This window comes from Octodon degus, unplaced genomic scaffold (genome assembly GCF_000260255.1).
Source record: "Octodon degus isolate 3935 unplaced genomic scaffold, OctDeg1.0 scaffold00060, whole genome shotgun sequence".
In the NCBI taxonomy this organism is placed as follows: domain Eukaryota; kingdom Metazoa; phylum Chordata; class Mammalia; order Rodentia; family Octodontidae; genus Octodon; species Octodon degus.
The window spans coordinates 973792-987409 of record NW_004524636.1 but is presented as its reverse complement, the minus strand read 5'-3'; the positions used below and the strand labels follow the sequence as shown (position 1 = coordinate 987409).

At 44.8% G+C, this 13618-nt stretch overlaps 1 protein-coding gene across 1 annotated transcript in view; it reads right to left on the bottom strand.

The window, feature by feature from the left end:
* Positions 1–2768: 2768 nt before the first annotated feature.
* The window catches only part of Tmc2 (transmembrane channel like 2), an 83400-nt gene continuing 72550 nt past the window's right edge, over positions 2769–13618 (bottom strand). The window contains exons 16-19 of the mRNA XM_004634315.1: positions 11985–12110; positions 5202–5280; positions 4385–4502; positions 2769–2986 (exon numbers count right to left, since the gene is read on the bottom strand). Coding sequence (XP_004634372.1) covers positions 2769–2986; positions 4385–4502; positions 5202–5280; positions 11985–12110 — 541 coding nt within the window. The remainder of the gene's footprint in view (positions 2987–4384; positions 4503–5201; positions 5281–11984; positions 12111–13618) is intronic.

Below are 13618 nucleotides of genomic sequence, written 5' to 3'. Positions count from 1 at the left end.
ACTCAGTTCTATGATTAAAAATTGGTGGAATTGATGTTAATGCTTCTGAGACTAGGTCAGAAAAGACTCTGGCTTCCATCTTTTTTTTTTTTTTTTTTTTTTGGTATTTTAGGGTAGGGTCTACAGGGTTTACAGGGTCTCACTATGTGGATCAGACTTGCAGTGATCTGCCTGTGTTCAGCCTCCCAAGAGGTGGGATTGCTGGCACGCACCACCACACCCAGTCTCAGGTTTCCATCTTGCTCCCCTTGAGTTTCCTGCTCTGGGAAACAGGCTGCCTTATCTGAGGGCATCCAAGCAGCTGTGAAAGTTTATTAAGTGAAGTCATTCTTGTCATACCCCACTAAAATAGAGTTGAGGGCCAGGAGAAGGAAAAGTAAACAGTTCATGGGTGCCCACTCCTAAGATTCTCATAGAATCAACCTGGTGAAACAACCTGTCTTAGCTTTCAGACTGTTTTTATTTAATTTAATTTATTTATTTATTTATTGCAGTACTGGGGATTGAACTCAGGACCTTGAGCTTGCCAGGCAAGTGCTTATTCTACTGAGCTATCTCCCCAGCCCCAGGACTGTTTTTAATTAGCAATTGATGACAGAATTACCAGTTATTTCGACAAGTCCAGATTTACACAGTAACTGCCACCATTGTCTAGAGTTTGTCAGCTCCTTCAAGAACCAAAAGTGCCAAAGAACTGTCGCAATAAATTACATAGATCTTTCTGTCCTGATAAAAACTTTCCTTCCAGGCATATGACAGGTCACTCTGGCTTGTGTGTCCCGTGTATCCCAAACCATCATCCTATTCTGCCTTTATTCCCATGTAAAATTTCCCATTCTATTTTAGTCTGACTTTGACATAGCCCTATGGAGAATGCATGGAGAGAGTAATCAAGGTCTGTCAGTCACCTAGGACCTGCAAGAACCTGCCAGTAGTCACATGTATGAGCCATTGTGAGAGTGTCTCTTTCAGTCCCCTCAAACTTTCCAAAGACTAGCCTGACCAGAAATTTTCCTTCATATCCAGAAGCAGAACTGCATATCTAAGCCACTCCCAAATCCTTGACCCACAGAAACTATAATTGTGATAAATATCTATTTGTTAAGCTGTCAGATTTGGGGGCTGATTTATTATACAGCAATAGATAACAAATAAATCCCCTCACATAAAATTATGCTTTGTCAAGCAGCTGGCTTATTTGTCTTTATAGCAGGTGTTTCCTTGGTAACTGTTAGAATAATCACTAGGATTTTGTCTGTTCAGGAAGGTACCTCACTCCTGTTCCCTTCCCAAGGGGCTGGGAGCCCCAGGCAAGTGCCATTGAAGTCCAGATGTTGGCAGGGCAGCTGACCTTGAGGCTCCCAGTGCTGACTGGTTGGGTCAGCCTGGATTCCGGTGCTCAGTAAGCTTGTGGCCAGGGTGTTCCAGAAGAAGGGACCTAAAACAGGTCATGTTGATTTGGTGGCTGCCTGTGGCTCATGGAAATGAGGGATTACCACAGCCATGATCTTTAGCCTGGCCTGGAGACCGACTGGACTGAAGTAATTTTTCCTGATTCTCCCAGTCATAGGGCTCTATTCTCACTCCACTGTAGGTTGCACATAAAGTTTTGGCTCTGAGTTGGGAAGAGAAAGGAATAGTGGGAACTTGGAAAATATTTTAATAGTGTATATACTATGAAGTCTGTGTGAAGTCTCCATCTCTTTATCAGGGCTCTGCCTGACTTCCAGAGTGTGGAGGAATTGCCCTGAGAGCTCTTGGGGACCTGGTAGGGTTAACAGTAGAGATGTCTGACTGAAGGAGAAGACTCCTTTTTTTTACTCTTTGGTACTGGGAATTGAACTGAGGATCTTGTGCTTGCTAGGCACTTGTGTTGTGCCACTGAGCTACATCCCTGGCCCAAGACACCCTTTTCATGCCCTCAGAGATAGGGCGTGAGATGGTCCTTTGCTTCTGAAGTCACACAGCTTGCCTATCAGGTAGCTCAAAGTAGATGAAAGGAAGCACCTATGTGCAGGATACCTGGGCCACTGGAGAGTCCTAGACTGTGACTCCCACTGTGCCATAAGCCTTTGCCCCTGATGGCACAGCCTCCTTAATAGTCTGGCCTCCCTGATGTAATGCCTACCAGGAGGCATTCTTCACAAAGGCTCTGCATTGTAACCTATGAAAAAGTACCAAACCATCCATTGTACTTTTTGTGTGTTTAGTTGGCACCGTCTTTCCTCAGGCTAGGTGCAGGGGCTATCTCCACTCTTCTTATTCACCATGACTAGATTTTGGGTCATTTACCTTTATTTTCATTTGCTTCTAGGGTCTTTCATTTAAGTCACTTTACCTCCTTTGGATGGAGGTTGTGGTCATAATCATAGGCCTCTGTGCATCTTCCTCCAAGTTAGTGGAGCTGCAGAAATCTGAGTCCTAATATGTGTACCATGAAGAAAAGTCTCTGAGGGCAGTCATGGTCCCATTTCTCCTCCCCAAGTCTCAAGCCCAGGGAATTCACTACCAGGTGAGGCCCAGAGGTGCCCAGACCAAGATACTGGGGGGACAGTGCAGGAAGGCACCACTTCTCCTGGAAGGCAGGGGAAACCATTGTCCTCCTCTTGGTTGCCAGCAAGAGCCCGAGACTAAGCACAGTTCCCATGTTAAATGAGAGAAGGAGAGTATGCATGTGTGTGATCAGAAAGAGGACACCAGTTTGGGAATATGTGAAAGGGTGGGCCCAAGCCTCAGCTGCTAGACGGGGGCTCCTTTGAGTCCAGCAATCAGTGAGGAGGCCTCTGCACGTGCTTTCCCGAGGCTGACCTCCAGGGATGAGTGTGAGACAGGGCTTTGCCAGAATCGGGTCCGACTCTGGGAGGCTGAGATCCAGAAAGGTGCTGGGAGGCAGGCAGCAGGGTCCCACTGGCAGGGCTGGAGGGCCCAGCACCCCGTGCCTTCTTGTCCAGGGCCTGGCTTTGGCTAGCAGAATGAGATGTGGGCTCTGAGAAATAAAGACAAGAACATGGGTGTGGGAGATTCTGTTAGCCTAAATTAGAACAGCCCCCTAAAGCTGCCCTGTGCTGTCTATAGATTTTATTCCTGTTTGGTGTTGTTGGAGCTGTCAGGTTGCCTTCTGAGGCTTGGAGCTACCTTGGCCTGGCATCTGCATAAACGTCTGCTGGAGGATTGTGGTCTGCTTGCTGGAGAGATAGATTTCTAATACTCTAGCCCTAGGCTAGAGCTCCTAGGTTTTCTGGGGTATGAAACAGAGACAAAGGAACGGCAGCCTCCCATTGTGACCACTGGGCCAGGTATGGTGTGGAAGGGAAGAAGTGGCGCAGCTTCGGCATTGCATGCATTACCTGGCGCTCATTCGCTGGTCTCCTCCCCTTCCCCTAGCTGAGCTAAGGACAGTGATTGGCCTGCTCATCACCACACTCAGCTCCTGTTCCTTTGGGGCACAGAAATGGACTGTGTGCCCCTTGTGCACAGGTGTGCCTCGCATAGCTCCCCTGCGGACAGAGCCCTGGGCTGAGAGGAGTCAGGGTTCCCACGTCTCTGCTGTGGCCATCAGCAGAAACACTGAATTTGGACTTTATGCTGAGTTAGATGCAAACTTGTACTGTGTCTAGGTCTTTATCTATTTTGGGCCTGTTGCAGCAGCTAGAACCATTTTAGCTAATACTTAGAAAATTATTGAAGAATAAATTAAAGTGCAATTGCTAAGAAATTGGGACACTAATAGATAAAAATTTTCTAATTCTTAAAATATCAGTCATTTCTTGTGCATCTCCTTCAGTTCTCACATCCAAGGCCCACATTACTACACACTGACACTTTGAAATAGAGACAATCCTAGGAAAGTAGTGTCACCTCAGGGATTGTCTCTTTCAACTTGACCTTTCCTCATGCTCAAGTTGGAGCCAGTCTACTGTGACACTTTTTCACTTTCAGAACTTTCTTTTTTTTGAGGTTGGATTTCAGTAGTTTAGGTTAACCTTAAACTCCTGGTATTCTCCTGCCTCAGCCTCCTGAGTGCTAGGATTACAGGTATACATCACCAAGCCCAGCTCTTTTAGGAACTTTTTATGTGATCTTTTCTCACTCTTAGTCTAGATAGTCTAGTGCTTTTTTTTATGGAATACAAACTACTTCCACCTGCTGGGATCCATTGATTTGTCCTTTGTTAATGGCTCTGTCAGGCACTGTACCTGCAGAGTTCCCTCTCCTTACCGCTTCCTGGGGTAGGGGCTGTGCTAGCTCTGTATTGACTGCCCAGCTTCATCTGCCTATAATTGTCAGTATTCTGATTTCAACCTCAAATCAGTCTGACTTCACATCATACACTCTTTATATCTTTCCAGGTAGCCCTGTAGGAACATCATGATAAAGCATTTACCTGCCTTGGTGATTTGCAGCTGGGTGCCAGTTTTGGAGCTGCTTTGGGGTGTGTCCCCTGAATCTCTGTCTGTGGCTCTGTTTTTGACAGATTTGTGGCTCTTCTCAACTTCTCGGAGCTGCAGGAAAAAATGAAAAGCAGGTTCTGGTCAGGGGTGGGGGGTACCTGAGGCTCAGAAATGCGATGGCGAGTGTGGAGAGCAAGATTGTTTTCCGTTCCTGCTGATTACCCTCAACCGTCTGTTACTGCTCCTCACAGCTAACTGCAAAGCACACCCGAGGCCCCAAATCTGCATAGCATTGAAAGGAACAGCTAGCTCCCTCTCCATTTCCATGATTTTCTATATCTGGGCAGAAGCCTAGTGAAATGTCCAGAACTAATTATGGTGGGAACCCAGCAGCAAGACAGAGTGATGGTGTGTGTGGCGGGAAAGAGCACTCGACTCTCTTTCTCTTCTTTAGCTACCTCTTAAAAATTGTCATTGTTATATACCTTCAAATAGTCTCAAATGCATAGAGCTGACTCTCATAAGGATACTTCCCATAATGCATATATATATATATATATATATTCCCCCCCCTCCCCGGAACCAGGGATTGAACTCAGGCCCTTGCCCTTGCGCTTGCCAGGCAAGCGCTTATTCTACTGAGCTATCTCCCCAGCACCTGTGCATATATTTTTGAGTTCAGTTTAGAAGAAAGCCATTCAGAGGTAATATAGCAGGATCACAGAGAAAATTGGAAACAAAACAAGACAAAGCACAGCACCCCAAAATCATGACATTCTCTCACCCTTCAAGATGAAACTCCTGACTTACCACTTGGATTTTCTTCCTCAGCTGGGCATTAGCTCTGGAAAGACTTTTGGAAACAGAGTTCAGGTAGTAGATTGCCAGGCTGCAAGAGACAAGCAGGCCTCCTGTGGTGGGGGATGTTGGAAAGTGCTAAGAGCTGGATGCCTATGCTGGGGAATCAAAGTTGAGTCCCTGGAATAGGAGGGAAGGCTTTGCCTCTGGGCAAGAAGGAGGCGATTCTACCCTCCTTGTTCTTTTAACATGGCCCTGAACCTCCCTGCTTCTCTGTTTCACTGAGTGAAGCCATAGTGTACACATCTCCTGCACTCAGAGTGCACAGTAAAAGCTGGCAAAAGGAGCTGCTGTTCTTGTGTGAAAGCTAAAGAAGCAGGAGAGTGGTGGGGTTTCCTGTTTGTGGAAGAAGCTGGTGATGGGCACTTGCTCCGTGCGTAGGCACTGTTCTATGTGCATGCACACACCTATCTCATGGGTTGATTGATGACTCTGTGAGGTGAAACGGGGGACTCACGTGTTTACAGAGAAGTACCCTGGGACTCACAGAGGTATAACTTGTCCAAGTCCAGCCCACCTGTTAGAACTCCTTGGAGCCCACATTTGAAGCCAAACAACAGTCTTCAAGTCCAGAGAGAAGACAGAAACTTAAGCTTCTTATCTCCAAGAGATGCAACTGCAGATGCCCTGACGGTCGTCTGCCCAGGTCACACTGGAATGTCTGGCTCTGACCTGAGTTTTTGAGTCCAGGGCCATTGACTGACTAGGTGATTTGTGTCCTCTGAAGCTGCAACCTGGGCTTCCCTCCTATAGGACCTGTGATCTGGGGCAAAGATATGAACTGTACCATCTGAGAGGGGAGGGTACAGAAGCCAGAATTCTGCCTGGGTTGGCTGCCCCACCACTGTAGCCTGCCTGTTTTAGGTCCCTCTTAGTCACTTTCCTCCATGACTTCAAGTCGCAGCTGTTTCCTCTTGGATCTTCTGAGCCTCCCCTTCAGGGCTAGATCATCTATGACTAGAGAAGAGGTGGTGCTTTGTCTCGAAGGCAGAGTGTAGGTCTGAGCTGTTGCATGGGCCTCTCAAAACAGGATGGTGGGAAAGGAGAAGAGGGCAGGGAAAGCAGATGACAGGACCAAGATTTGTTGCATAGCCTCTACTGTGCCAGTCCGCTCCATCTTCCCTAGATAACCCATTGAATAGAGTGAAATTAGGGGACAAAGAGGTGATTTGTCTTGCTGGCAATAACCCAACAAATGGCAGCTGAAGTCCTCAGTGGTGGCTGCCTTCCTAAGGTCATTTCCAGATTTAGCATTTTTCCTTGCTGCCTGCCAGAGTCAGGTTTGGTGTCTGAGTTCCTTAATTTCCTCAGGTCACAAGGCAGACTATGGTCACTGTGACGTCATCTCCATCATACCAGGATTAGAAGCAGAGGGATTTGAAACCAAGGATGCAACGTGAATGTGGTTTAAAAAGGGGGGACAGCGAGATAGCTCAGTGGTCTAAAGCACCTGCTTAAGCAAGTTTAGGCAAAGCATGGGGATTGGTTAGATCCCTGGCACCACATGCCATTCCAGCCCTGCCCCCAGGGTGGGCTGAGCTAACCACAAAAATAAACCTTTCTTCTTTTTTTTTTTTTATTTTAAGGAAGGGCCTACAGGGTGTTCAGGCTCTCACTGATAGATCAGACTGGTAGTGATCCACCTGTTTACATCCTCCCAAGAGCTGGGATTACAGACACATACCACCACACCCATTCTCAATTGCTGTCTCAGCATGCCCTAGGGGTGCGGCTGGCATGGCAGGCCCAGGGATCGAACCCCTGGCCTCTGTGCCTGCTTGCAGGCGCTTTAATCCCCTGAGCTATTTAGTTGGCCCTAACTTTTCCTCTTTAAAAAAAAATGTGTACCTTTGCTGTTGGCATGACAGTTGGGGCAGAATACAGAAGTGGGTGTCGCTGAATGGATCAACAAATGAAAGGATTCTACATCTGTGTCATTGGGCACTGGAATTTCCTCCTGAGAGCTGGAGAGGGTGAGCAAGGAGAGGTCCTTCCTGAGGGAGGAGTTTCAGTTCCCTTCCAGGCCAGCAGCCCTGGAGGAGGAAATGACCACAGACATAGGAAGGCCAGCACCATTGACCATCCTGACTTGAAGGGGGCTCTGATGAGGGGCATCAGAGACTATTTAGAATTTACAAATAGAGCCGGGGAGATGGCTCAGTGGAATAAGTGCTTCCCTGGCAAGCGCAAGGGCCTGAGTTCAATCCCCAGTTCCGCCAATAGAATTTACAAATAGAAACAGAGAGACATGACTGACAGATGCTCAAAGGAAAGATTTTAATAAAAGCTTTACAGACCACGCAAGGCTAAGTTTAGCCCAAATATTAGCAAGACTGCCACAGGAAGTGCCTCTGAAAATTCTGTCTTCCATAAAAGCAATGAGGACTCTGGCAAAATGGTTGGAATCAACTTTTTCAGAACTTGAAAATTAGCCAAAGGTTTTCAGTGTCTTTTCAAGGAAAACAGCAGAATCTTAGAACAGTGAGCTTTGTAAGATTAAGTAGCTTTATTCCACCTCTCCTACTCAGTTCTGCAATACGTTTAAAAACCAATAGTCCAAAATCACAGTGAAAACCAGGATGTTGGCAGTCAGTGGAGGGAGAGGAATGGGGTTAAAGGTCTTTCAAATCCTGATTCCCAAATAATTGCCATTGCTTGGTTTATCCAGTGGTGGTTCCTTGGGAGATGCCATTCCTAAGCACTCTTTCTTTGATCACATTAAGATCCCATCCAACGTGAACAGCATTTTCTCTGAGAGTGTTTGTCAATTACGAGGGAGGCAGTTGTTGCATAGCATGGTTGTATGAGATGTTGAAATAGCTGGGGAAAATGCTACTTGGATGCCAAATTAATTGGCGTTAGGATCACACAGGGATCAGTGGAACACACTGTGAGTGTTTTGGATGGGCCGTGGAGGTGTGGCCCTGGGGCCTGTGCCTGGCCCCCACCCCTTTCTCCATCACAGCCGCCTGCTCTGCCTCCCAGGCCACTGTGAACTGAGTGCTTGTGCTCACTACATCCTCCCCTGGTGGCTCTGCCTCAGAGCCAGGCAACCACAGACTGAAGCCATGAGCCACATCCATCTCCCTTCAAATTGTACGTGTTCAGTGACGAGGGAGCTAATACAGCAGGTTAATAAAAACTTAGGGAAGGTGATGCTCAACTGGTGCATTGTAAAGCTTTGAAACCCTCCTGTAGAATGTAGAGAGCCATGCGCATGTTTAGTATTTGTTTTCATAGTTGTGCACACATTCAAGGAAGACAAGAAGGCTCTAATCTCTCCACTTGGGCTAACTTTGAACCGCTATTAATTCAGAGCTGAGGTAGAGTTGTAGATTGCTTGGTTGAAATTGAAGTCATCTATTTATATAGAGCCACTTGGCAAATATGTGAAGACTTTGGCACAAGGCATATGAGGACATCTCTTAAATCATTAGCTGATCACTAAGTTAACTATGCTCAGTTGTTAGATGTGTTCAGTTATCTTAGTGGTCTGCTAATGGCCATGTAAACAAAGAATATACAATTTATAGAATTAGTTTAGAGGGTTGGGGAGATAGCTTAGCAGTGTAAGTGCCTGCCTGGTAAGTACAAGGTCTTGAGTTTGATCCCTGGTGCCAAGGAAAAAAGAGGCAGTTTAGAGAAGCCACCAAACAAATGAGTAACAATAAATAGCCATAACTGTGAACCTTAGGGAGGGAATAGAATCTGGTTTTGAGAACTGTTATATATTATTAAAAATGTCCAGTTTCTAACATGAAACATAAGACATGCAAAGAAACCAGGAAGTATAATCTATACAGAGGAAAAAGTAGTCAGTAGAGATTATCCCTGAGGGAATCTAGGTGTTATCTGTACTGCAAAACACATAAATCATTTATGTTAAATGTATTCAATGAACAATGTCTAAAGAACTAAAAGTTTGAAAATGAGATTTTGTTGAATAAAAATATCAATAAAGAGACATCATAAAGAACCAATAGAAATTCTGGACCTGAAAATTATAGTAGTTAAAATGGAAAAAAAGGGAGGCTGGGGAGATGGCTCAGTAGAATAAGTACTTCCCTGGCAGGTGCAAGGGCCTGAGTTCAATCCCTGGTTCAGCAAAAAAAAGAAAAAAGAAAAAAAATGAAAAAAAAAAAAAACCTTTTAAAGCTGCTCAACAGTACATGCAAGTTGACAGAAGAAGGAATAAATGAACTCGAAGATAGGTCAGTCAAGGTTATCTAGCCTGAGGAGCAGAAAGAAAAAAGGATGAGGTAAATAAAGCTGTGGGACAGCATCGATCTGTACCTACTGGGAATCCCAGGAAGCAGGCGGAGGAGAATTAGAAAGCATGTAGTAACTGCAGACTCCTAAAAGTTGAAAAATACTAATATCTGTTAGACGCTCAACAATATATCCTAAACAGGATAATTCACATGAATCTACACTGGGACCACTCACAATAAATTGGCAAAAGCCACATTCATGGAGAGAATCTGCTAAGATGCAAGAGAGAAGCAACACATCACAGGAATTTTCAAAAAGATTTAACTAAAGTTAATTTTTTCATCAGAAACCATGGAGTCCAGACGGCAATGAGATGGCATTTAAAGTGCTGAGAAAAGAACTCAAATTCTACATCCAGCAGAACCACCCTTTGGAATGAAGGTGAAGTTGGCCAAGGGTGGTGCATGCCTGTAAGCCTAGCTGTCAAGAGGCTACACCAGGAAGACTGCTGTGAGTTTGAGGCCAGCCTAGATTACACAGTGCAGGGCCAACCTGAACTATGTAGCAAGACTCACTTTTTTTTTTTTTTTTTTTTTAAGAAAGGTGTAATTAAGATATTACTATAAGCAAAAATAAAAAAATTCACCAACAAAAGACTTTCTTTACAAGAAGTATTGAAAAGAATCAGGTTACAATGCAAAGGACACTTGATGTCACAGAGTCAGATCTACATGATGAGCTCAAGAGCAGGGTAAGGATAACTACATAGGTAATATAAGAGAGGATATCAAGATAGGCAGGTCTTTTTTTTTTTTTCCTGTCTGTTTTTGTTTTGTTTTCCAGGCAGGGTCTCATGTGCACAGTTCAGGCTGCCCTCGAATTTGCTTAGGTTGCCCAGGCTGGCTTTGAGCTCACAGTGATCCTCCTGTCTCAGTATCCTGAGTGCTGGGATTGCAGGCATGTGCCACTGTGTCCAGCATTTTCTCCTATCTGATTTAGCCAGCATTCAGTATATCAAGATACAAGTTATATGGAAATAATAGCATAGAGGAGAGAGAGAGAATGGAGTTCTATAAGAAAAAGGTTTGTATACTGTTACAGTTAAGTCAGTATTAGTCTAAAGTAGGGTTTTGTTGTTGTTGTTGTTGTTTTGTATTTTAGGGAAGGGTCTACAGGGTGTTCAGGGTCTCACTACTAGATTGGACTCTAGTGATCTCCTGTTTACAGCCTCCCAAGAGCTGGGATTATAGGTAAGGGCCACCACACCCAGTCTCATTTGCTGTCTCAGCGTGCCCCGGGGTGGGGCCTCACGGCAGGCCCAGGGATCAAACTCCTGGCCCCCTGTGCCTGCTTGTAGGCGCTTCAATCCACTGAGCTATTTGGCTGGCCCTTTATCTTTTATTTTGGTCTTTATTTATAATTTGGATTTCTTATAGAAGGGAAACCATGGGTATTTGAGCGTGTGTGTCTGATTTATTTCACTTAACATTATGGTTTCAAGGTACATTTTATTTTCCTAAAAATGACCAAGTTTGTCTTTTCATTTTGTTTTGTTCTTATTTTTTAAGACAATGTCTTGCTATGTATTCCAGGTTGGCCTTGAACTAACTCTGTAGCCCAAACTTGCCTTGAACTCTTGGTGATCCTCACATTTTTCCTTCTTTATGGCAGAGTAGTACCTCATAGTACATAAATGCCATATTTCTTTATTAATTCATCTGTTGGTGGACCTGTAATCTATTTCCAAGATTTAGCTTGAGTTGCACTGCCATGAACAAGTGTCTGTGTAATATGATGTCTTTAACTTTTTTTTTTGGCAGAACTGGAGATTGAACTCAGGCCCTTGCATTTGCCAGGCAAGTGCTTATTCTACTGAACTATCTCCCCAGCCCCTTGTCTTTAACTTTTCTAGGCCCCTACATCCCTTGGGTTCCGTGTTTCTGCTGTGCCTTGAAAGACTTGCAGTGACCAGCACCTTGACCTCTGTGCTGGAAGCTTCCCCTGTCCCTCCTAGCCTGATGGCCACCCCAAAGCCATTCTACCAAAATTGCCAGAAAATTGAACAACTCCAGTGTTCCTCAGTCAGTGACTAGTAGGATCTGGTGTATGAAAATGGGACCCTTCACTGTCTGGGGGAATAACTGAGGCACATTCTCTACCCGAGGTCCAAAGCAGGCTTGAAGCCAGTCCTCCACTAGGCAATCAGACACTTCCTGTCCTGGTCTTCCCTCAGTTCCTACCCCCCTGCTGATAAATTGCTTCCATCTGAATGTCTCAGGGGTTGCTTCTGGGAATCTGGACTAAGAGGATGACAAAGGAGGACCAAGATGGGTGTGGTGGTACACCCCTGTAATCTCAGTCCTTGGGAGGCTGAGGCTGGAGACAGTGAGTTCAAGGCCAGCATGAGTTACACAGTGAGACTGTCTGAAAAAAGCAACAGAAGAAAAAGGAGGACCTGCCCAGGAAGTCTCAGCTACAAGGGGAGGTTTCCTGGAGGTGGAGCCAGGGCCCTGGCTAACTTACAACATCAGCAGGATGGCTGGGATGATCAGTCCTGGATTGGCAAGGAAAGCAAAGATCTTGCCCAGGAAGGTCGGGAAGTCATTTTCAATAGTCTCATGGAGGACGTCATACATTCTGTTTTTCCCACTGGAAAGAGGAGAGGACACGTTACCCCCTGCTGCAAAGCTCGCGTGGCATACTCCACTGTGTCCACACGCCCATGCCTCTAGAGCTGCCATAGCACTGCTTTTCTGGAAGCACTGAGCTCTTTTCTAAATGGACTGTAAATAAACAGTGTCCCCAGTGGCTGTCACTTTGGCAAGGGCATACAGCGGGGTCTACACACTGGGTTGCCAGCTTTCTACCTCTCAAGCTATATTGATCTTCTTTCTGTGTTTGACACCTTCCTCAGCAAAACCAAGACAAGACAAAGGAAAACCAATAAAAGTAGAATAGGTTTTCTAATACATTTTAAAGGAAAAAGTTGCCTGTGATGTAACTGGGAGACCCACGTACTGCTACCTTTAGGCTCCCTGGCATGGAAACAGGTGTCTGAAGGTTGATGTGGTGGGTACTGCATGGAGCCTCTCAAACATCCCACAGTTGCACTCTACCAGTGTAGCTGCAGGAGATTGGATTGCCCAAGGTAAGCTTCTACTATCCACAAAAGTAGTTGTGATTTTCTTTGAATTCCTAAGAATCATTGTGAAGAATGACTCCACTAATGCCTGCCCAGAGATGCCTGGGTGCTGGGAGCTCTTAATTGGTATTTTGGTGCCAAGAAATGGATTTAGGAGTTTGAATTACCTGATTAAGATTCGTGCTCTCCATTGGCCAAGCAATGGCTGTGACTCATTCACATGGCTGACACTGACAAAGGTTCTACAATCTGAGGTACAGGATCTCAGGATAAATCCTGAGGGGATTTCACTGACCTTATCAGACCCAAAAGCTACAACTCTTGTTGCATAGGTCCTGCTTTACCTTGGTCTTAACCATCCAGCAGAAAAGTATAAAAATGAAATATAAGAAGTAAAGCCATGTTGTTATGTTGAGCTGTAGGGGACTCAGGTCAACAATTTCTGACATTGCCAGTCAAGCAGAAGACCCAATACTATTATGGGCTACTGGACTCTTTTAGAATATTTTGCTGAGTTTACACACCTATAATATTCAAATAATGGAACTTAACAACAAAAAGGGGATGCAGATGAATGTCCATTTTGTATCTGTGTATTCAAATGGTTAGGATAGATATACAGTTACATTCTTTTAATGAATAGAGGGATTTGTTCTAATGGTGTTTGTAAGTAGGATATCATGTCTGCATCTTTACAGCAATTAACCACTAGGAAGAATGTATACAATGTGTTAATTATTGAAACTGTCCTACCAAAAAAAAATAAATAAATAAATAAAACTTGAAAAAAAAAAGATTCGTGCTCTCCCTTTCATTAGCTTTGGGACACTATGAGCCATTTATTTATTCTCTTTATGCCTGTTCCATTCCCTGGCTATCCCCACTGGAGCTGCACTGTTAAGTATGGCTATTAAAAAGAATACAAAAATTAATTAAAATTAAATTGAAAATTCTCTCTCTCTCTCTCTTTTTTTTTTTTTTTTTTTGGCAGAACCGGGTATTGAACCGGTGCTTG